This window comes from Nicotiana tabacum, chromosome 1, assembly GCF_000715075.1.
Source record: "Nicotiana tabacum cultivar K326 chromosome 1, ASM71507v2, whole genome shotgun sequence".
NCBI classification, from domain to species: Eukaryota; Viridiplantae; Streptophyta; class Magnoliopsida; order Solanales; family Solanaceae; genus Nicotiana; species Nicotiana tabacum.
The window spans coordinates 34704427-34727855 of record NC_134080.1 but is presented as its reverse complement, the minus strand read 5'-3'; the positions used below and the strand labels follow the sequence as shown (position 1 = coordinate 34727855).

Sequence of the window (23429 nt, the reverse complement as noted above, 5' to 3'; positions counted from 1 at the left end):
AGAGAGACTGTTTCTGATAGACCCTCGGCTAAAGAAGATGGAAGAAGCGTTAATAGCAATTCATAGCAAGACAATATATTTATAAAACTAAATTGAAGATAACAATAAAAAATATGAAAGGAGTACCGATAGCAAGACAATATATTTAGAGAACTAAATCCGAGGGTCTGATAGCAATAGAGAATATGAATGGAGCACCGATAGCAAACTAAGGAAGTACTGATGTCAAGTAATAACAGAATAAGATATGCGATAATAGCAAACTCTGGATGAAAGGGTACCATACTAACACTAATACTATCGAACTAATGAAGACAAAGGTAAACGCACGACTACCTACTAACCTTCTACCCTAATCCTCAAGTAACTTCCACACCCTCCTATCCAAGGTCATGTCCTTAGTTAAAAGTATAAAAATTCGATGCTCAAGAGCATTTTACTACTCTGATATGAGCTTCGTCTCCTTCAGAATAAAATGTATTCTAAGATTATGTAAAATGAGATTGCTGATCCATTTGATCATCTTGCAGGACGAACGGAGCTCTGAGGCTTGTGAAGAATGAAATATTGATTTTGCTTAAGAAATAGTAAATGTTACCTGTATGTGGAGTCTATGTACTATTCTAAAGTTTTCACATTCACAGAAATTGGAATGTATAGTTCATGTTATCACACCAGAGGAAATCTTCCTTAATAGAAACAGAAGAAGGGACTTCTATGCTCTATCTTTGGTGTTTGTTCTTCTTAGTTCAATATTTCTCTCTTTCCTCTTTTCAATGTAAAATTTGCAAATAGTGAATGAATAACAAATTCTTTCTTTAATATCACAACTTAAAGAAAGAGGAGTATGACCTCCCCACCCCCCCCCCCCCACACACAAAAAGCATCTATGGCCCAAACAGTTTCACTTTGATCCTTTATTTCTGGTAGCATATTGGCATTTGTTGTTGCAAACATCTACTACATAGTCTTTTCAATTCTTAGCATTTCAACTCTGTCCATTCACTTATCCCAAGTTATTCCCTGCATTTATTTCATTAAATACAAAGTAAAAGAGTTAGATACAGAACAATTATCTCAATATTCTCACACTTCTTTCTATAGAAATGAGTTTAATTTGAATATATACCTGAAAGTTTTGAACTTAACATCTTGTGCGTTTCGAAACTTGTTTAGACACCATTATTCCTTCCTCTGTAATGCCTTTGGCCTCGCTGCTTCTTTTGCCTTCTCGCAATGATTATGTATTCTATTTCTTCAATGATCCAAGAAAGCTAATTTGAATTTCGTGAAGAAAGCATGAAATATGCTAGGGAGAATCCAATAAATAGTCCACAACCATATCCCATAAGAACCACTTCCCAACTGAGCTTACTAAGAAATGTAGATTCACTTTCTTCGTTCAGCACAAACGTTGTGTTGCTTGTCTTTGGCATCCCGTTACTTCCACAACCTCTTGAAACTGGGAATCCACGTGATCAATCATTATCTTCATATGAATCGTTCTCTAATGTAGCAAATTGAGGTCCCCTAGGGATGCATCCTTCAAGATGATTGTGGGAGAGATTTAAAACTTCAAGCTAATTAAGTGAAGCAAGTTTTCTTGGTATCTCCCCTGAAAGCTGGTTAGATGAAAGGTCTAACGATTCAACTAGAGATAAAATTTCCAAGTGATGGTAGAATATGACCTTGTAATCCATTATGAGACAAATTCAACACCCGAAGCGAATGGAGATCTCCCAGAACACTAGGAATATGTCCTTCAAATTTGTTGTTTGAAAGATCGATGGTGGTGTACAATGACAAGATTCTCACAACTTCACGCTCCAGTCCCTTTGTTACAACCGTTACTGAGTCTGTGTAATATAAATCCCCTTCATCACTAATTGGTGGCTTTATTGTTTGATCCATTCTCCGCATGGCTTTCAATTGTTGAAAAAGACTTGTTGGTAACTCTGCTGTAAACGCATTGCCAGAGAGATCTGGTATCCGAAGATGAGGAAACAAGTTTTCAATGCTTGAAGTTCTAATGGGTCCATGCAATTTATGGATCTCAAGCTTAAAACTTGTAGTCCCCAACCACATAGGAAATGTGTCATTGAGATGATTGTTTCCTAGTCAAGAACTTCCAATTGTTTGCAATTGGCCAAGGATCCTGGGATTTTTCCCTCTAGTTTATTGCCATGCAAATTGAAGCTTTTAAGTGAACTCCCAGATGTATAAGTTATTTGGAGATTTCCAGAAAGACTAATGTGTTGCATATCGAAAACCATGAGTAGTTCACTCATGTTACCCAAACATTGTGGAATTGCTCCCTTCAACTAGTTTCTTGACAAATCTAGAATTATTAATGATGTCAAATTGCAAAAGAGGAAGGGATCTCCCTAGTGAGATTATTATTTGACATGAAGAAAAATTGTACAGAGGGCTGTGGAATAGGCAGCGATCCTTGAAGAAAATTTGACCGTAAATCAATAGCATATAGATGAAGAAGATGAATGTGGTAAAAACTTGTCAACATGTTGTGGGATAGATCAAGAACTGACATGGAATGCATCCAATTAGACCATCCCAATCAGGGATTCTTCCTTGAATCTTGTTATATGCAAGATCCAACTGCTCAAGATTCTTTGCTGATCTCAAAAAATCCAATTCATTTACTTCACAAGCAGATAACAATAAGCTTGTCAAAGATTCATGCAAGGTAGACTTAACTTTGTTCTCATTGGTCAGCGAAATACTATTATATGAAAGATCTAGATCGGTAAGTTGTTTGAGGTTTGAAAAGATGTTGACGTCTACATTTCCACTAAAATTATTAAATGAAAGATAGAGTAATGTTAGATTCACGAGGTTCTGAAGTGACTTGGGAAGAGGACCTTGCAACTAGTTGTGTTCTAAATTAATCTCGACTAATATATTGTAATTGAAATCCTCAAGCTGAGCGGAAAAGTGGTTAAAACTCAAGTCTAGTGCACTTAGTGATGGAAGTGAGGATATCCATGATGGTAACGCTCCATTCAGGGAGTTATTTGATAGTAGAAGTGTGTTTAGATTCTGCTGTCCACTAGTAAAAGGAGGAATTGGTCCTTCAAGATGGTTATTTCGAAGATCCATAGACTCTATACGGGTGAGATTCCAAAGAGATTTTGCAATAGGTCCCGTGAGATTACAAGAATTAAGTTGCAAGGACTGCAAGGATGTTAGATAGCCAAGAGATAGAGGAACTGGTCCTTCAAGATAGTTATTTGAAAGGTGCAACAACTCTAGACGAGTGAGATTCCAAAGAGATTTTGGAATTGGCCCCGAAAGATTGCATGAATTAAGTTCCAAGGACTGCAATGAAGTTAGATAACCAAGAGATTCAAGCAAATCACCATAAAACTTAACTGGAGAAAGATCTAACTCCCCGAGAGATGCACTGCTGTTCCATTTTGGTCTTTGGAAAATAACCATCGAGCTGATTATTGTCTGACAAGTTAAGAACTTGCAAGTCTGGCAAGTGAAAAATAGTTTCAGGAATTATCCCATACAATCCTGTGGATCCCAACCTCAGAGTTGTTATATAAGAAGATAAATTTTGAGATATGGCTGAAGAGATGTATACTTTAGTAAGACGAGTCGGCATTTGAAGTTTATGGGTTCCAAAATTATTACGGAATCCATAGCTCGTCTTACTTACTGGTTTCACAATTAAATATTTATACATATTTAATTAATTTTTCAATACAACAGTGAAAATGATTGGGTTAGGCCGAACCCGCACCTAATGGGCTAGCTCCGCCTCTGCCAATACACAAGGACACTTCAACTTGTGCCGGGGTGGAGGCAGATATAGCTAAGTGGACTAAAGACATATTTGTCGCTCGCCCATCAGTACATGGACTGTTTGTTTTGAAGACACAAGACAAACCTAGAAAATCTAGTGATGCTACAATATGTTATGGCCCCCTTTAGTATGTGCAGTAAATATTATCTTTGCAACCAAAAAGCTGGGTAAAAAATAAAAAGTTAAAACACTAGTGTGCGCCACAGCTGAACTTTCTATGTGATAATTGCCCTACAGTCTAAAGAGAAAGTTAATAGCGATGGTTGATAACATAATTGTGCTCATGGATGAGTGATACTATAACATGCAAACTTTCTAGATTACTAATTAGTAGCCTACAGTTCTCAAATAAATACTCAAAGATTACTAATAAAGTTACAGTGATGTGTTGCTAACATAATTGCCTTTATGCATGTATGACATTGCATACAAACTTATTAGACTATTTAATAGTCTACAGGTCTGAAAATGTTAGCCGTAGACTTGTGCTAGCCACTGTTACTTACAACAAATGGGCTTCGGACTTTGTACTTACCATTTGTCCAAGTAATTGAGCCAAACATGTCTTCCTTTGTAGTAGATGAAGCTCTAAAAGACACTTCATAGCTTAATTTCTTGTTTTTATTTGTAAATTCCAGTTTACTTGGAATCACTTGGACTCGCAATCCAGTTGGTGCCTCAACAATCGCAATATATACCGATGCTTCTTCTCCAACATTAGTAACAGTTCTAGTAACTTTCTTGGTTTTATACTTTTTGAGACCAGAAATAGCAATTGATGGGTAATTCATATTAGAAACCAATTCAGAGCTTGAATGTTTTGGGCATGAAAAGTCTTTAGGAACTGTACTTGAGATCAGCTTTATCTTTGATATGTCATAGCCAACAGAACAGAGGAAATGCAAGTAGTCGGCGACATCTGTCGCGTAGACTAGACCTGGTTTTAATGGACCTGAAGTGCTTGCTTCTCCTGCACCTATGTCATATGGTGTTGCCTTGGATCCAAAGTTTGTAGTGATTGGAGCCTTCAAATTGTTTGTCTGAATAGCTGTTGAAACAAAGTTCGAAATGAGCAAGGATATCACATAAAGAATGTTAACTAGTTTACTACTCCTTCCATTTTATTCTATGCGTCTTAGTTTGATTGTGCATGGAGTTTAAAAAATGTAGGAAGAATCTTTAATCTTGTGGTTTTAAACTAAAGGAGTGTAATACACCAAAATTCCCTTGAATCTTGTGGTCTCAAATATGCCATGTGGAATATTGAAGTTAAAGAGTTACTATATATAGAAAGAGACATTCTTTTTGAAACAGACTAAAACAGAAAGAAACACACATAAATTGAAACAAAGGGAGTATTATTAAGTTCCTTACCAGTGGTCATAATAGCTGATTTGATAGTGGAGGGACCCCAGGTGGGATTTTGCGCCTTGACAGTTGCAGCAATGCCGGAAACGTGAGGGCAGGACATGGAAGTACCTGAGAGTATGTTGAACATTGGTTGTTTATTTCCAGGCCAAGCAGCAAGAATTGTTACCCCTGGTGCTGTAATATCTGGCTGCAAGGACAAATTAAAATCCATTTAGCATGTGGTTTGTTGTTTCTATCTACAGAAAACTTATGTTTAGAACACCAATCAAAGATATCAAATATGTTTGGCCTTACTTTGAGGAGGTTAGGGGTGTTTCCTGCAGGGCCCCTTGATGAGAAGTAAGGCACAACAGGAGCTGGTTTATACTTAGTTGTGGAAACAGTTGGTAGAATTGATGCAACTGGATTCCTTCAAGATGTTGAAGAATCGTTAACTGTTTGCTCACTTGGCAACAATATCATATCAATGATACAGTCAAACATCTCTATAGCAGCATCGTTTCTTCTAAAAAAAATTGGTTGTCATAGAGAACATATATTATAACATAGCATGAAAATTGGTTCCAAACGAAACTTGACTTTTCTAGTGAAAAGTTGTTATATAACAATAATATTATAGAGAGGTCTGATTCTGATAAATTCTTTTTACACATTACAAAAAAAAAGGCAATGGGTAAAATATTGTCGTACTTTAAATATCTATTTTTCTTCGTCATATGATGCAATGTTTCTCATATCATCATGTAAGAAACATCATTATAATGTGAATTTTTACCCAATGCTACCATTTATCTGGAGATCTAGCCGATAAAATATGACTCCATTTTTACCGGTATGAGGGGAGATGAGTAACTTCTATCTGGTGAAAGAATTATAGATCGAGGTTTATGACATCACTACAACAAATCATAAGTTCAGTGATCATAAATAACATTTTTAGGATTGATTCACCTTGGCCTTTTTGTTGGATTTGCATGCCTATTTGGTTTTCCATTGTCAAGTGTTGGGCTTTTCAGGAATTTTGATTTTCTGATGAACATAAAAGAAGTCTTTAAGTGACAAAAACTAGTTTATTGAGTCTAGTGCAAAAATCTTTAAGTTGGATTTCCACAAATCGAATATAGACAGATATTACCTTGTGGATTTGATGTAGGAGATGATTTCAGTACCATCTTTTCTAGAGACTGCAGCTGCTGGGAACGATTCGAATTTGGGTGCCACTGTTCTTAGATCATCATCTATTAGTATAAATCCAACTCCACCTCGGCTCTTCACTTCGAGTAGTCTGTCACTGGGTGAAAATCCATCATTTTGAAGGTTTTCACATACAACAATTTTCCCCTTGACTTTGTTTTTGTCTAATGAATCAGGAACGCAACCCCTGAAAACACCGCCATTTTTAGTTACAGGTACATATTAGCATTTCATATCTTTGGGAAGCACTGGAAAATGTGACGTGACATTCTTGACGCATATATATACCTTGCCTCTTCCTCAGTAATACGCTTGTTTAGTTTAGCTGAATAGCCTTGAATCAATGGGTAGACCGCAGATTTTGTCATATTTCCAAAGTTTATACCTCCACCCTGAAATTCAACGAGGATATGTCCAAGTATTTTTATAAATAGCTTTGAACTAAAAGAAAGCAGATGATTGATGATTAGTATTGTAGTCACAAATGTTTGGTGTAGAGATGGATCAAGCATATAAGCAGTAGTTGTTAGGATCGAAAACGACCCAAAGATGCTTTTACCCTGGTGTGATATTGTCCGTTTTATATGCACACCTCCAAACCGAGTCTCATATCATCACTCTGTCATCTCCATATTCGCCCAGCGCTGAACCTGGGTTCTGATACCAGTTATTGGGCCAAAATAACCCAAAAATACTCTTAACATGGTGTGATATTGTCGGCTTCACACCAATAAGAGATCCTTACCAATGTGGGACTTTGTTCACACACCCAACAGTAGTGCACGTGCATCCACTGTCTTGTACTTGAACACTATATTTATGCTCTCTCTATGTGTGTATTTTCTATATATATATACACACAAGATTTTAAATCTTGAATCTGCCTCGGTGCCTGGCTACGGTAAGATAAGGAGCTGTGTTTCATCTGTCACTTCTGAAATTAAGTTATGGAGAAGGAAGTTTGTTATTACAGTAGTATTTACCTTAACCAGCTTGTTTCCACCTAAGATAATATCTGTCTCGAAGTCACGGTCAATGGTGGTAGCTGCAACAGTGAGAATCCAAGGAGCTGTATTGACAACAGTTTTGGGATCAGGGCCACTATTTCCAGCAGAACAGACAACAACAATGCCCTTTTCCACGGCATGAAATGCTCCTATGGCAATAGGATTTTTTGATAACTCTTCGAACCCAGGTGATGAACCAAGTGATAGAGATAAAACATCAACCCCATCTGCAATTGCATCATCAAATGCTTTCATGATAGCTGATCCACGGCATCCATTAGACGTGCAGACACGATACACAGCGATTCTTGAACCTGGAGATCCTCCCTTGGCAGTTCCTGCAGCTAGACCATAGTAGGATGCACCTGCAACAGGGCTCCCAGCTGCTGTGGATGCAACGTGAGTACCATGTCCATTCTCGTCCCTGGCTGATCCAGCCATTTTCGTTCCTCTGCCATCAAACTCCTCGTAAAATCTTGCACCAACTATCTTCCTACAGAAAATTTCAACCATCACAAAAAATGAACAACTACTTATTTAACTTTGTTATATGAATCCATGAGGAAGAGAAGTCGACTAAGTAACAAGGAGCTGACATAAGAGAAAAAGAAAAGTGAAACCATATAACGGAGTTGGAAAAGAATTACATAATCAAAACAAGGTAGGTCTCAGTTACAAGTTTCATCTATATAAAAAGCAATATAGCTGAAAAAGTAAGTGTAAATATGAGGAGGAGAAAGTTACTTGTTGCATTTGGAAGCGCCAAAATCATGACCATCCATGCAAGTTCCTTTCCACCGGGCTGGAATTGGACCCATACCCTTGTCATTGAAACTCTTTGATTCTGGCCATATTCCTGAATATGATTTCAGTGATTTTACATAAAACTATTTCAAAGAAAATGCAGTAAGCTTGCACTATAATATTGTGATATCAGTATAAAATTTCAAAATGCCCTACCTGTATCCAAGATTCCTATTATGGTGTCAGCTCCATTTGGTGATGAATCAGAACCAGAGCTTGGACTTGAATTGGTTTCGTCAACGGTTTGATACTTCAAGAAATCCCATGAACGTGTAGTGTGGAGTTGCAGCACTGGATCAGGGAAAACAGAGACAACACCAGGTCTTTGAGCGATAGATTGGGCTTCAGCTTCTGATAAACGTGCCGCAAATCCTGAGAAACCATTCTTGTAGCTGTGTACCACTGTATTCTTGTTTCTAAAACAAAGCAAAAATTTATGTTTGTTTATTTCCGGAAACAATAGTTAGTCTAGCACAACTTAAGTTTATAACCTGGTGACAAATTCACCTAAATGACTTGCATAGGAAACAAAGGTATCCAGGATTTTAATATCATGGGTGCACTATTATCTTTAAGATAGATGTTTGGTTTCATTATATAAAATTTTATAACGGCGGCAAATTGACGAGCAAACTATATTAATACTATATTCGCAAAAAATATAATTCACTTTACAATTGTCCTCAACGAGCTTTTATTGAAAACAATCAATAATAACATCATTACTTACAGTTTTAAATATTTCACGCTCTATATAGCAAATTAAACAATCATTCAAACAAGTTTTTAAAAGCGGCGCTTAATATTAAGAAGGGGTTTTCCTGCTTTGAATCCACTGAGAGCCTGAGAACTTCAGAGCCGAGAGAGAAGAGTCATGAGTACTTTGCTTTCAGGATTTCAAAGTGTTTGTACTCAAAAGAATGATTAGGAGAAGAAAATAAAAAAGACGTAGGCAAAAGGGAATTTTTTTTATAAAAAAAGTAAAGACAAATGTATTTGTTTGTTAATTGAAAAGAAATAAAGGGCATAGGGATATGTTGTTAATTGAAAAGAGTGTGAGAAATTGGGAATTTATTTATTGTAATTAATTATAAAAGGAATTAATCAAAAAGAATTGTATGGGGATCGAACCCTTGACCTTGGGGACAAAAAAGGAATAAGAGGGGCACTTAGTCACCAATGCACCAAACCAATCACTTAAGCACGGGTGGCCACAAATATATTTAACCACATAATTAAAAAAAATAGTATTTTAACATAGCCTAGGGAGGGGAGCATGGGTGCATGTACCCCACCCCACCCCCCACCCCTCCACGTAAATCTTTCTCTGATAGGAAATGTTCAAATTTACCCATCTATTTTACGAAATATCTCAATATTAAAAACCTTTGTCATTAGCAAATCATCTCGTATTTTTCCTTAACTTTAATGAAGCTCCAACATACAGAGGCGGATGCAGCTAAGTAGTACTGAGTTCATCTGAACTCAATACTTTAGACGCAAAGTATAAATTTACGCATAAAACTCTATTAAAAATATAGTAAATAATAGATATGAACTCATAACTTAAAAATATAATGGGTTCAATATTAAAAAATTTAAAAATTAAACCCGTAGAACTTAAATCTTGGATCTGCCTGCCAACATAAACGGGTTGGATTCCACATGAGGAAGTCTATATTTACCCATCTGCTTTTGGCAAAATACTTTATCACCCCCTAAACTTGTCATGGATTATTAGTTACAGCCTTAAACTATTTGTGGTCTTAATTATCTCCCTCAACTAGGCCTTTTGAGAGACATTACCCCTTGGACGCTGACGTGGCAAATTGTGTAGGTGTATTCGCCTGCCACGTGAATTTTCTGTATATGTGGCATTTTTTTGGAATATAAAATATATTTTTACCTTTTTAAGTATGTTACTTTTTTAGATAATTTTTTTCGAATATAATTTATAATAAAACTTGGATAGAACTACATTATTTAGGCTAAATTTTTTTATTTGCCTAAAAATAATAAAGCTTTAGTTAATTTTTTATTGAATTTGACCTGAAAATAAAGATTTATTCAATTGAAATAAATAGTCAAGGCATCTAAAAAGTTATAAAAATATAGTTTGAAATTAATTATTTGGCTATAATTTTTTATATAGCTCTAAATCATGATGGTCTAAAAATATACTTTTTACATATTTTACCTGAAAAGGTAAAAATACACACTTGAAATAAATAGCCATTGCATCAAAAGAAGAAATAAAAAGAGTAAACAATTGCAAGAAATAACTTATTATTTCTAACATAGTTATTGCTCTAAAAAATACTTATTGCAGAAATGCAAGGTAAGGCTGCGTACGATAGACCTTTGTGGTCCGACCCTTCTCCGGACCCCGTGCATAGCGGGAGCTTAGTGCATCGGGTTGCCCTTTATTTATTGCTCTAAAAATGTATCCATAGAGTAAGTTACTTTTTGCAATTGTACACTCTTTTTATCTCTTCTTTTGATACAATGACTATTTATTTCAATTGTGTATTTTTATTTTTTTCAGGTAAAATCTGTAAAAAGAAAATATTTTTAGAGCACCATAATTTAGACCTATATAAAAAATTATAGCCAAAATAATTAATTTCAAACCATGTATTTTTGTAACTTTTTATATGCATTGACTATTTATTTCAATTGTATAAATCTTTATTTTCAGGTCAAATTCAAAAAAAGATTAACTATTACTTTATTATTTTTAACCAAATAAAAGAATTTTGCCTAAATAATGTAGTTCTATCCAAGTTTTATTATAAATTGTATTCGAAAAAAATTATCTAAAAAAGTAACATACTTAAAAAGGTAAAAATATATTTTATTTTTCAAAAAAATGCCACATATACAGAAAAATCCACGTGGCAGGCGAGTGCACCCACACAATTTGCCACATCAGCGTCCAGAGGGTAATGGCTCTCAAAAGACTTAGTTGGGGGGTAATTAAGACCACGAATAATTTAAGGCTGTAACTAATAATCCGTGACAAGTTTAGGGGGTGGTAAGGTATTTTGCCTTTGCTTTTAGCTATAGTTTAAAACTATACTCTGTTATACTGCAGATAGGGGGCTCTGTTAGGATCAATCGCAAATATGAGCTAATTCGCTAACGAAAGAGTATAGCTCAGGATAAAATAAAGATATAATAGAGGGGTAATTTTTGACTACTTTTTATATTTTATGTACGGACATTGTTTGAAGACATAAAATTTTAAAAATAAAAACTTTGGGACAATATAAACTAAAAAACACAGTATAACATACCAGAAGTTTCCTAGTATGACGAGAGTATTGTTAAAATTAAAGAATTTCCAAATATATAAAGCTTTTAATCTTTTTGAGACTGAAAAAAAAGAAACCAACCTTTTAATCAATGAGCTCACAAGCTGCATTTGATCATTTCTGGTGCCACCATTAGATGAAGCAGCAGCACCCATATAAACGATATAAATTCCATCGTTTTTTGCTTGAGAAGCTGACTCGGCTTCTTCTCTTATACAAGAGACAATCACGAAAAGAGAAAAAGAGAAAAACAAAGATATTCCTTTCATTTTGCTGCTGATAAATGTTGATGAGAAGTCCGTTTAAAGGTATAGAAAACAAGCTTATAATTAATCCCGACAGTCATGTTCTAATTAAGTAATGGCAATTTTTGTTGGTGCATTCATATGTGTACGCACTGCTGAAGGCTGAAGCGCCCATCAGTCATCCTCTCCTCTCAAAGTGCGTTTATTGCTTATCCCAATTAAAACGCCCACTGACTGATGACTAATAGTCTGTTGACTCCCTTTTATTATTTTAGCGGGAATTATACTTTAATTTCTTTTCTTTTTTTTTGGTTTTGTTTCTCATTCTGGTGTTAATTCCTTTCTATTTCATTTGTTATAATATAAAGGTAGTAGCAGTTAGTAATAACAAAATTGAAGCTTCTTCATGTGAAGTGTTAAAGATTCAAGGACTATTGTCTATAAGCAAATTGTCATCAGTCTAAAATTACTTCCGAGATGTTTTTAAAGTCATCAAAGTTTCATTTATCTGTTAGAAAGAAGTCTTGGTGCAACGATCAAAATTGTATGCATGTGATAATAAAAATTGATGGGTTCAAGCCCTCAAAATAACCTCTTGTAAAAATGCAAGATAAAGTTGCGTATAATAGATTGACCCAACATGGTCCATCTAGCTCTTCCCGGAATCTAACGCATAGCTCGATTTTTGTGCACTATGCTACCCTTTAATGTTCATATGATAGTGATCCATATTTTTAGTGTGTTGAAATCATGTCCTAAGTGCACGCTTGTAATGCTCCCTCCATATGATGACACAAGCACCCGAACTTGATATTCCGATAGATAAACCATTAAACTTAAGAGAGTGGCGGCTGTGATTTTACCTGCCCTTGCGTACACGATCGCTTTATAGTCATCAAAGTATAATCTGTTAGTGACCCATCTATATTAATATTTTCAAGAGGTGATGAATGGAGTAAAATAAAATGAGAAAAGATAAATAAATAAACAAAAGTATGGAACAGCAGCAGGATATGCGTTTGCATTTCACATAACTTAAAAGATTTTCCGTTGCCGGGAATCGAACCCGGGTCTCCTGGGTGAAAGCCAGATATCCTAACCGCTGGACGACAACGGATGATTGGTACGATTGCGTCATGTACTCTAATTTGAAAGGTTCTTTTTGGTACTGACTCGGCTTCTCCACCTCACGCTTACTTCTAAATTACAATAACATATTAGCTGATTACTAATACTCTCTGCATGTTGGTTTCAGTGACGCAGTAACCACAAAAATATTGAAACAAATTGTATTATAATGAAGCTTCAAAAGGACCTATTTCTCGATGTCTAAAATAATTTAAAGGTTACATTCTAGTAGAGGGTCGCCTAGATAACTTATGTCGCATTAAGAAGACTAATGACTACCCTACATAGCTTCCAGAAACTTAGCTTAGTTAGGCGACATTTATTTGCATGAATCCGTCTTGGCCGATATTCAAATTCACATGTGCATGCTGGTCATTTGACAAGTCTGTTAGTCCTAACATTTCAGCAACCATATATTGCATCTCAAAGTTCAGATCGGTATGGTTAGACAGGAGAAGCCTACCCCCCTTTTCACTATTCAACATGAAAGGAACCACTAATGGTGATCAACGCAATACCGGCAGGCAAGTTATTCTTTGGTATCTGATAACATTACAGCCATAAATTTCATGAAATTCAGACTCTTCTAGGGAAATGGTCAAGAACCACATACTTTGTTTAATTCCTCCACTTAAAGGCAACCACAACTCATGCAAGAGCCAGGTACGTAATGGAGCAGGAAGATTAATCAAGGATCAAACAAACCATATAGCGTTATTAAGTACTATTACTAGAACTTCGAAGGAATTGAACATTCTATTCCATGTTCAATACTTCAACACAAATTTCTCCCACGCTAAGAGAAAGTTTGCAATAAGAAGAGCAGAACACAAGATCTGTATAAAAGAACGAACTGTGCTAGAGCCAGATCATAGGAGGCGCAAAAAGAGGCAAAGTGAAACTTAAAAAATATATCAAAATACAAAAATAATTGAAGCAGAAATGCCTAGATAAGTATAACAAAATCAGTAGAGCTCAACTGCTCTCTTTAACAGCCAAGAACTTTTTACATTTCAGTAACTTTCAACTGAATTTCCAAGCACACGGAGACAAATTACCCCAAAAAATTCCTCACTTCAAAGCACAAAACAAATCCTCGCCATTGAATTGCAATGGAATCCCACACTGCATCCATATTGCAAGTGTACAAGCCAAAAAACTAATAACTTCAAGCCAATCAACTTTGTATCCTTTTTATGTCCCCCTTCTTTTCATTCTCTATACCAGATAAGTTATACGTTATTTGTTTTCCACCCACTCACCTCGAAAGGTGCAAAAATCTGGCTTCAGCAGGGTCAAAATCGAAGCAATGATGTACCTGTCAATTTTCCAAAGACATGTTCCTTCAAGACAAGAACTATCGAACATGGTCCAACAACCATGACTGAAGATGCAAAAACTTTCAACCAACTTGACTGCTTCCTGCGTGGCCGGAACAGATTTCTTCAGCATTACCTTCCTGAACCAATTTTGACTGGCTAGTCAATTCCTCCGATAAGCCGCTGACAGCCACCTCGACTTGAACATCTCGCCGATCCACATCATTACTTTTGTCGTTACCTGATTCACCCAAAGAGACCTCCTGGAACGAACTCGTTAGAGCATTTTCCGTCGATCCACCAGGAGTTTGAGAGCCTGAATCAGCTGTAAGATGGCCAGAAGTATGTATCCATTTCTTCCAATCATCACGTCTCCTTACCTTATCATCCTGTGAAAAATAGTCATATTTAGAACATGCAACATCAGAGTTCAATTTTCAACAGCTCAACAGCCCACTACAACAGACAATGTGAATCCAGTGATACAGTTCACAGTGCATGTTCTTACTACATCACATTGGAAATTTCTTATGAGTATATGACAGAGGCAGATCCAGGATTTAGTTCTATGGGTTCAGGATTTGAGCTATGGTTCATAGTTCAGTATTTTCAACAATTCCAGTGGGTAGTGGGTTGGTTTTACACAGATAAATCCAAGTCTAGGTTAAAAGTTATGGGTTCTAATGGGCCACATCAATAGTGCTAGACCCACCCCTGTATATGTATTTAAATAATTGATTCATTATAGAATTTGTGAGTATATCACCAACCACAAAACGCTTAAAAACAACAGCTCTGGAAACAAATACAGGTTGTTAGAATCAAAGAAGCTTTTTAACTGCTTCCCAGTCCCCAGTTAATTAATCCCAAAACTGGCCGTGACGTCATAAGATATGATTTGAAGAATTAATAAAAGACTTGTCACTGCAATTTCTTTGAATTGAAAAAGAAAAAAACAGAAAGAAAGAAAAGAAAACCCATTGAATTTATGCAGGGAAATTTGGAAATCTCACCCACGTCTTTTAAATAAGAAATATTACAACATGCATTAAACTCAAGCCGGACAATTCAAAGACAAATAACTTTAGCAGCCTTTATGCATCATTGGCGCCATAGTGTATAATAATGGACAAAAGAAGAGCAGGTAAACAGAATGATCATGCTGTAACTACCATAATTTTCCAAAAGGCAGTGGATAAATACTTATAAACTGCAGCAATTCCCACAAAATGTTCCAAGGCATTAGCTGCCTCCTCCGACATGATAACAACAAGAGTTGATTTAGAATTTTTATTTCACACAATACCTGCACTTCCACAAGCGTTGAAGCCCTCAAACAGTCCAAGATAAACTGGATGTTGTTTGTCAAATGTCTAACCTGAAAAAAGAAACCATAGAGCAAAACCTTGATCTGTGCATGGGCAATACTAACACAGAAATGAAAAACACCTAGAAGGCAAGAAAATGTTGTCCTGTTGTCAAAGCTCAGCGTACTGTACAGAAGAATAATGTTCAAAAATATAATTACAATTTCAAGTCAGAACTCCTACATTTTAGAAAAAAGAATTCAATACCTAAAGACAGAACTCACTAAAAGTCATTAAAGTCTTTATCTAGTTGACATGATGAATACTAAAATAATTTAGGAACTTTCAATGATGTAGCAGTAGCTTAACCACAAGATCAAACAACAAAGAAAATAGAAATAAATAAGATGGGTTTCATCATTTGATCGATATTATATGGAAGTCCTACTTATCCACTTGATAATAGCAAAACATCCTGTGACTTAAATGTACAATTGCATCGATTTTAGATCAAATAAAAGTAGCAAGAAGCCAAACATCCATTATGAAGAATCATAGAAGCCACTGGTACAAATTGAAATTGGATATAGACACAATGCTCCTGAAAATAGTCGGGTGAAAGAAAGGCAAGGTTTAGATCTTTGGTAAATTTTAGAACTCAGAAAAAGTTAGCAAAACTTAAAATTTGGATGTCGAGTTTGAACTGAATATAGGAGTGAGAATGAACTTCCATTTTGACCTTAGAGTTCGGAAAGAGCAAGAAATGTAACAAAAAAAGAAAGTTATGAATGAAGCTGCAAGATAATTAGTTTAGCTTAAATGAAACCTACTTCTGTCAATTGCAATAATATCCTTCATTAGACAAACAGACTAGTATCAAAACTGGTAAATATAATGCTAAAATCAACAGGAAACATTGACATGAAATAGGAAGATATTACAATCCAGCAACAATCCTTTTTAAAGTAGACTGAGTAAAACACTTACCAGAGATATCATTCCATAAGTGGAAAAGAAAGATGTTTAATCAACCAATGGAATCTTCAGCAAACAAGGTTCAAGATAATTTTATGTATCTAATAAGTATCAGTATTCACTGCTAAACAATTTACGTACTAATAACAGGAAGACAAGACGAAGGAAGAGGAGACATGAAGCTACTTTTCGTGGAGGTATCTGAGGTCTCAAAACCATTTATATCTAATAGAAGGCCATAGGAGGTAAAAATCTTAGGACTTCTCAAGCAGTGATCAAACACCTTCCCATTAAAATCGAGAACCAGGTTAAATCACTTACACGAGGAAAGTTAGCAATCAATTCAATAGGAACCCATCCCTCTTCATCCATTTTGGACCTCAAAAAGTCATCTTTCACCAGATTATCATCACTGCAACAAATAAAAGATTCTGTCAGCAGATTCTCTTAAAAGAACTCAAGATTAAGGGGGAAGAAGTTGAAAGGGGGAAGAAGTTGGCATTCATAAGGGAGGGGGAAAAAAGAAAAAAAGAGAAGAAAGAAAGAAAGAAAGAATAGTCCAAATCACAAATACCTGAAGTAATATTCTATCTGTTTAACCAACAAGGCAGGTAAGTTTGGATCCACGACTGGAAAAAAGAAAGGTGGTGGTGGTGGTGGAGGTGGCGGGATAATTGGAACACCCCTAAAGGACTCTGGAGGCATCGTGGGGACATAAATGAACTGAGGTGGCATATCTGAAAGGAACCAAAGAAATAAGTGATAATTTCTAGCTTCTAGATAATGAACAGATGCTAAGGAAGACTTACCATATCCCACTGGACCAGCGAAGGGTCTCAAAGGTGCAGGCATAAATGGGGCAGAACCAGGGGACTGGGGTGTTATGAACCCTACTGGAGGAGGAACAAATTGAGGGGCTTGGTGGACATCTCTCCGATCTTGATCACGCCTACTATGATAAGATCCATCTCCACGGGGTCGGCCCCCAAAGTTTCCCTTCCTGTTTGGATTTCTATGTGAAGATTGATCACCTCCATGTGGCTGAGACGAAACTCCTCCAATGGGTCTAGGACCCCTTACACGAGGATCAAGAACAGGCGGTAACAAATTCCCATAAGGCATCACAGGAAATGGTGGTGGCAATGGCGGTGGGGGTGGAGGTGGAGCCCGACTAAAGCCGCCCTGATTAGATCCACTACCCGGGCCACTACCAACACTGCTGCTGCTGCCCCCGCGATGCTTCATTGATCTTTGTCTAACCGGCATTGTGTGATTTGCATTTGAATGTGAGTTTGCATTACTATTAGCTTGTTTTTGCGGTAATGGTGAAATGACAGGTCCCTATTCATAAAAACACCTTCATCAATCAAACATACAGCTAAAACAAATCCTATTTCCTCTACATCAACAGAAAAACCAATGCAGCCATTTTTTAACTCGATTTCGTAAAGCCTAACTATACAGATAAACATATATGAAACAACATACTCGGAGCAATAATAAAAAAATTAAAACCTTAGAAAATCCAGAGAAAATGAACCTGAGGAAGTGTGTTTGATCCATCTGCAACCGGTTTCGATGACTCCGAAGACGATTTCGGGATGGCCCGAGTAGACTCAGAGAGAGCAGGCCAAGCAACAGCACCACCCATAACCGAACCGGCTTCAACGACGCCGTTTAAAGGTTTGTTCCAAGCAGGCTTTTTCGGAGGACCTAAAGCATCATTAGTACCACTGGAGCTCTCAGGCTGACTATCGGAGACCTCATTCTCCGGAGAAATTTTCTGAGCCGAGCTATCGGGAACCGAAACTTGCTCCGGCGGTGATGGTGATGCTGACGGGGAGCGAGGAGCGGTGACCGTGGTTACTTCAGCATCGCTACCACCGCGGACGACTTGTGCCCAAGGTGAGGTTAAACTCAGGCGAGACTGAGGACTGTTGACGGCGGCGGAGCTACCGTCGGCGGTGGTGACAGGCGAAAGCGGCGAGTTGTTAGATACTGAAGAATCGGCCGGCATGGCCATCAAAAAATAGGAATTTTCTGGAACTTCAGCTGGAAGATTCGAGAAGAGAAATCGAAATGATCAGGGGAAATGAGGGTTCAGGTGAGAAGAACTGAACGGGAAAACTAGGGTTTTCAGTGATCAATGCGAGTGTTACTCTGTCTTTTCCAAAGTTTTATTTTTCTATTTTATTAAAATTTTCCTTGTAGGGAGAGAAAATGTAATTTACTTACTAAAAAGGCTCCAATATCATACTTTTGACCAAAAGTAATTACCCAATATTGCCCTTGTTAGTGAATTAAACAACCTTAATAATGCTGGGTGGTAAAGGACAATTTTGGATCAACACCAAACATAAATGAACATTTTTGTCATTTTATCACCCCTAAACACATGGCGAAACGATTATTCTCATAAACAATGTAAATTAGGGAGTATTAATAAAACAATCTAGTCATACGTACGATTTACAAGCCAATTAGGAAATATAATCTCCCATGAGACTGTAAGCACTAAGATTTCATTTGGATTTTCTAGGTCCACTTGCACACATATGGATTTGAATTAAATCTAATCTCATTAGGGTTGAACAATTAATTTGGATAATAAATGAGTTTATTTTATTAGTTTTAAGGCCAAGGTCCATTTTATATTGAGATACAAACTCATGCCATATGTCACGATATGACATGGTCTAACCAATTAAATACAATCTTATATAAAGCTCTTGATCGGCGTATTTACTCACATGAGACTACTCGTAATGACTTTAGTTAAATTGCTTTTTAATATATTATCCTTTTGAACCGAAAAAACATTGGTTAAATTGTTTTAATATATTATTCTTTTGAACCAAAAATCAAACTTATATTGATCAGGACTTAGATAAGGATCGCACTGTATTTGAAATAAGTTAAAAAAGATATAAAATAAAAGGAAAAAAGAAGGGTTCTTCCTTATTTAAAGTTCTAATTAACTCTCCCATTGATGTCCGTCCTTAACTCACTATAACCTTATCTAGTATTTGACGGGTGCATACGTACCTTCCAAATAAAACACCTTTTTTGCATTTAACTGTTTCATTGTCCCAAATAAAGAGATGCTAATTTTGGACTTGACTGTTGACAAAGGTTCAGTTTACAACAACAATCCAACAGAATTTCATTAGTATGGTCTGGGGAGGATAGAACGTACGCAGACCTTACCCCTATACCGAAAGGATAAACAGGTTGTTTCCGGGAAACCCTCGGCTCAAAGATAATATATGCGTAACTGCAACAGAAACTAGAAAAATAGTATTAGCATCGTAAAATACAACAAATAAATAGAAAGGTCAAAATGTGAAAGACAACGACAAAAACAAAAAAAAATTAAAAAAAAAATTGTGAAACACAACAAAATCAAAACGCAAGACAAAACACTATAGACAAGGTTCAAACACTATCAGACAAGGTTCAGTTTGAATCAAAACGTAAGACAATATTCTCTGCTCGGACGAATTGTACAATTTCTTTCTAAAGTTTATAATGCAGTTAAATCAAGTACAAACAAACCATGCTTAAACAAATCTTTCATCAAATCCTTTCAAACTTGACCACAAAACAGACACAATATGAGCTTTGTTTTTTTCATTTGATCCTTAGCTCTTCCGAAAAAATTAATTAAAACTACACAAATGAAGAGAGTCCAATTTACAGTAAATAAATCAGGCTTATCACCTAATTAACAAATCTACAGTTCAGCCTAACCTCTTGTCCACCACCACTAATACTACTCATCTTGATCATTGAATTGGCAAATGCTTTAAAGAACTCATCTTGGGAATTAGCATACTTTGAAACTAATGCTTTGGTTCTTGAAGAAGTGAGCAAAGATTCATCTGAAGAAAAAAGGCTTTTGCCCTGCATTAGTAATTTGTAGTAGGCGTTGTCGAATAATGTTGTAGTAGAATCCATTGTAGCTCCTGCATTCTTGACCTTGTTGTGCATGGGGCAAACATTTTGCAAACTGGTTGCAAATGATGCTTGTAATGTTGGATCAACAACGTGACTATTGTCGAAGTTGTGGATTCTGTTTTGGAAGGAAGAACAATGAGAGAATCCAAGAGTGTGTCCTCCTATAAGTGAAACAAGAAATATTGTGAATTATTTCATTAGCTAGCATGATAAAATTCCACTAAATAGAGCACATTCAATGGGTCTAGAGGATTCATATGTCCAACGCTGACTAGTTTAGGATTGAGACATAGTATTAATTCGTTGACTAAAGTGTTGTTGATTTACCTGAAAGTGCAACCAAATCATCCAATGAAAGGCCTCTCTTAGAGAAACTCTGTTTCAGTTGAGAAATGTTAAAGGTGGGAGCTGGTAATTGTCGCGTTTCAATGGCCTTTGAGATTCTACCGTCTTTTCTTCCTTTTGGCACATCCCAAGTAGGACCTCCCGACTACAATTATATGTTAGAAAAAGTTATTTCACCTTAGTCTTTAAAGCAAAAAATATATGAGTTAAAATCTTCAAATGGACTGCTTAAAAAACATATGGAGTAATATGTGGGTGTGTGTTAGGCTTATCTTGGAAGGGTAATAACACTATTTTTAAATTTTTCCTTTTTTAACAAAAACTAATGTTGCATTATTACTCTATCTTCTTTGCATGGGAATAAATTGTAGTTGAAGCAAAACTCACAAGAGCAACAGCATCTCTAGCAGCAAGAGCCACAATATCAGCACAAGAGACAACTCCAGGACACATATCCTCAATTTGTTTCTTAGCAATGTCAATTACATAGAACGCGTGCAATGAAATATTAGCTGGTCCATCTTTCTCTGCTTTGTTGTTTCTTGTCGAATTCAACAGCACAGAACCATCACAACCCTTTCATATATATAATAAGCATACCACAATAAGTTACTAAAGAAAATATGTAACTATTGCAAAATAAAGATGATGATAAGTGCTAATATATACTCCATATGGCAATAACAGTAGAAGTTTACTCTGACGAAACAATCATGGAATTGCATCCTTAAAAGCGCGGCTGGAACTGTTTTATCATTCAACATAGCTTTGTTGACAACTTTAGTGATGGTTGATTCGGCCATGGGGCATGTCTGGTCATAGTAATCGGAGCTAAGTGCGATCACAGCAGGTTGGAGAGAAGTTGAAAAGAGAATAATAACAGAAACTAGAGCAATAAGAGAGCTAGTTAATGTCATCATAATGATTGAAATTGACAAAATTTGTTCTCAATCTAGACTTGGCACTTGATTGTGAGAGCTAACGAGCTAAGTACGATAGGTATTTAATTAAATGGTAGGGACTGAGAGAGAGGGCAAAAGACTACAAGGAGAGTTGTTATAGGGGATTGGATATGTTCGTTAATAAGTTTGTTGAACTAGAACAATTATAGGGAAATGAAACAAGACTTGTTTAATAATTAGCACATTTTTACTAGCTAGCAAATATTGCCTATCAATTCATTTTAAACTATTGTGTACTTATACCAAGAAATAAATAGTTTAATAAAACACAGAATAAGTTGGTTATAACAAGATTAACCACAAGCTTAAAACTAAGCGTTATTTTTAGGTTTGATTAGCAGTTGTAAAGTGCGTTGTCTGAGGTAAGCAAAATGATCAAACTTTTTCCACTTTGAGGAATGTTATTGTTGCATTGATGGACCAGTTGAACCAATAAAGGGAAGGCCATTTATTAAAGCAGCCGAAATTGTGGCTGTCTGGCTGAGGGTATTATTCTAAATTTAAAATTCTAATTTCCAACAACTTCAAACTTTACAATAGAACCAAGACAGACGAACGATTGCCGGGCAACTAAGCAAGTACTGTTAATTTTTTACTGATCTAACGACTAACCGTACTAAAAGTACAAGAGGGGTTGAAGTGTTAACTATTTAAAATTTAGTTGACTAATACAAGTATTAGTTGACTGATCACAACTCAAAATGAAAGTAAGCAGTAAAGAACAGTAAATAACACATAGCGATTTACTGGTTCGATACCGTTGTGGTACTTACATTCAGTTTTCCTTGGGTCACAAGGGTTCTCTTAAGATCTTTGAATAAGTTACAATACAGATGGTTCACTACCAACGAACAGTATCAACACTTAAGTTCAGAATAGTTGACACCACTCTATTTTGTGTTCTAGATCTCCCTGTCTTTTGAGACACTGATAACTAAGGATTACATTGTTTGAACTAAGAAGTAGATAAACTTAGAATACAATGTGTGTAGTTACGCAATCTTCTTCTTGAGGGATTAGCCTTCTTATCGGAGAGAAAAGAGTCGTTGAGTCTTTTGCGAAATCAGAGGCACAAGATCTTTAATTAAAGGATTTGACTCAAGGGGTGCCTCTTCGAATCTTGCTCTTTGACTAGCCCAGATTCGAATGTGACTTTCTGATGATAGGCTATAATTACGTATTTTAATCGCTTATTACACTCTAATGTACTGCACTTTAATTGGATTTGAGCTTTAATCGCTAGTGTTTTGCACTAATTGTGTACTTTATGCCTTACATGAGTGATTGCGAGCTATATAGATGTTATGGAATGACTTCAAGTGATTTGGAGCTTTGAGGTATGAGTAAAAGCCCAAGGAATTAAGTCGGGATCGTGTTTGGGGATCAACGGATGATAGTTAAGAGCGAACGAAGAATCGAGTAGGCATATTGTGCACTGTCTAGTAAAATGCACATAACTTTTTGCTTCAGAACTCCATTTGAGCTTCACAATATATGGTTAGAAAGATAATTCAAAGGACTACAACTTTCATGTTTTACGTTTTTCCAAATTCCAAACGGTCCGCTGTCGAATCTGTGGCCGCGAACAGAATTTGGGTAAAATCCGTGGCCGCGGACGTCCTGTCCGAGAAAAGTGTCCTTTTTTGCATATGAGAAGTTGTAATTGTTTGGG

General features: G+C 36.2%; 3 protein-coding genes, 1 non-coding gene and 1 pseudogene across 5 annotated transcripts; all 5 read right to left on the bottom strand.

Moving 5' to 3' along the window:
- Positions 1–891: 891 nt before the first annotated feature.
- On the bottom strand, positions 892–3858 carry LOC142179470 (receptor-like protein 7; annotated as a pseudogene).
- A 241-nt stretch (positions 3859–4099) lies between these two features.
- On the bottom strand, positions 4100–11870 carry LOC107808892 (CO(2)-response secreted protease). Of its 2 annotated transcripts, XM_016633455.2 has the most exons (10): positions 11601–11870; positions 8362–8621; positions 8146–8257; positions 7378–7894; positions 6683–6786; positions 6336–6581; positions 6152–6229; positions 5495–5609; positions 5204–5387; positions 4100–4877 (listed from the first exon to the last, which is right to left on the bottom strand). In XM_016633455.2, exons 1-10 carry the CDS (start codon positions 11786–11788, stop codon positions 4318–4320), a joined length of 2364 nt encoding a protein of 787 aa, XP_016488941.2. In that variant the 5' UTR covers positions 11789–11870; the 3' UTR covers positions 4100–4317. The 2 variants fall into 2 exon arrangements, with proteins under 2 accessions (XP_016488941.2, XP_016488942.2); XM_016633456.2 differs by lacking the exon at positions 6152–6229.
- A 939-nt stretch (positions 11871–12809) lies between these two features.
- On the bottom strand, positions 12810–12881 carry TRNAE-UUC (transfer RNA glutamic acid (anticodon UUC)). Its single transcript has one exon. It is a non-coding gene; the product is annotated as a tRNA-Glu (tRNA).
- An 883-nt stretch (positions 12882–13764) lies between these two features.
- On the bottom strand, positions 13765–18700 carry LOC107808891 (la-related protein 1C). The gene is made up of 6 exons (XM_016633454.2): positions 18034–18700; positions 17303–17834; positions 17068–17230; positions 16815–16905; positions 15518–15589; positions 13765–14600 (listed from the first exon to the last, which is right to left on the bottom strand). The coding sequence occupies exons 1-6, from the start codon at positions 18514–18516 to the stop codon at positions 14295–14297; spliced, it is 1647 nt and encodes a 548-aa protein (XP_016488940.1). The 5' UTR covers positions 18517–18700; the 3' UTR covers positions 13765–14294.
- Positions 18701–20053: 1353 nt separating this feature from the next.
- Positions 20054–21752, bottom strand: LOC107808890 (peroxidase 64-like). The gene is made up of 4 exons (XM_016633453.2): positions 21494–21752; positions 21183–21371; positions 20778–20940; positions 20054–20611 (listed from the first exon to the last, which is right to left on the bottom strand). Exons 1-4 carry the CDS (start codon positions 21713–21715, stop codon positions 20214–20216), a joined length of 972 nt encoding a protein of 323 aa, XP_016488939.1. The 5' UTR covers positions 21716–21752; the 3' UTR covers positions 20054–20213.
- Between the last annotated feature and the right edge of the window lie 1677 nt (positions 21753–23429).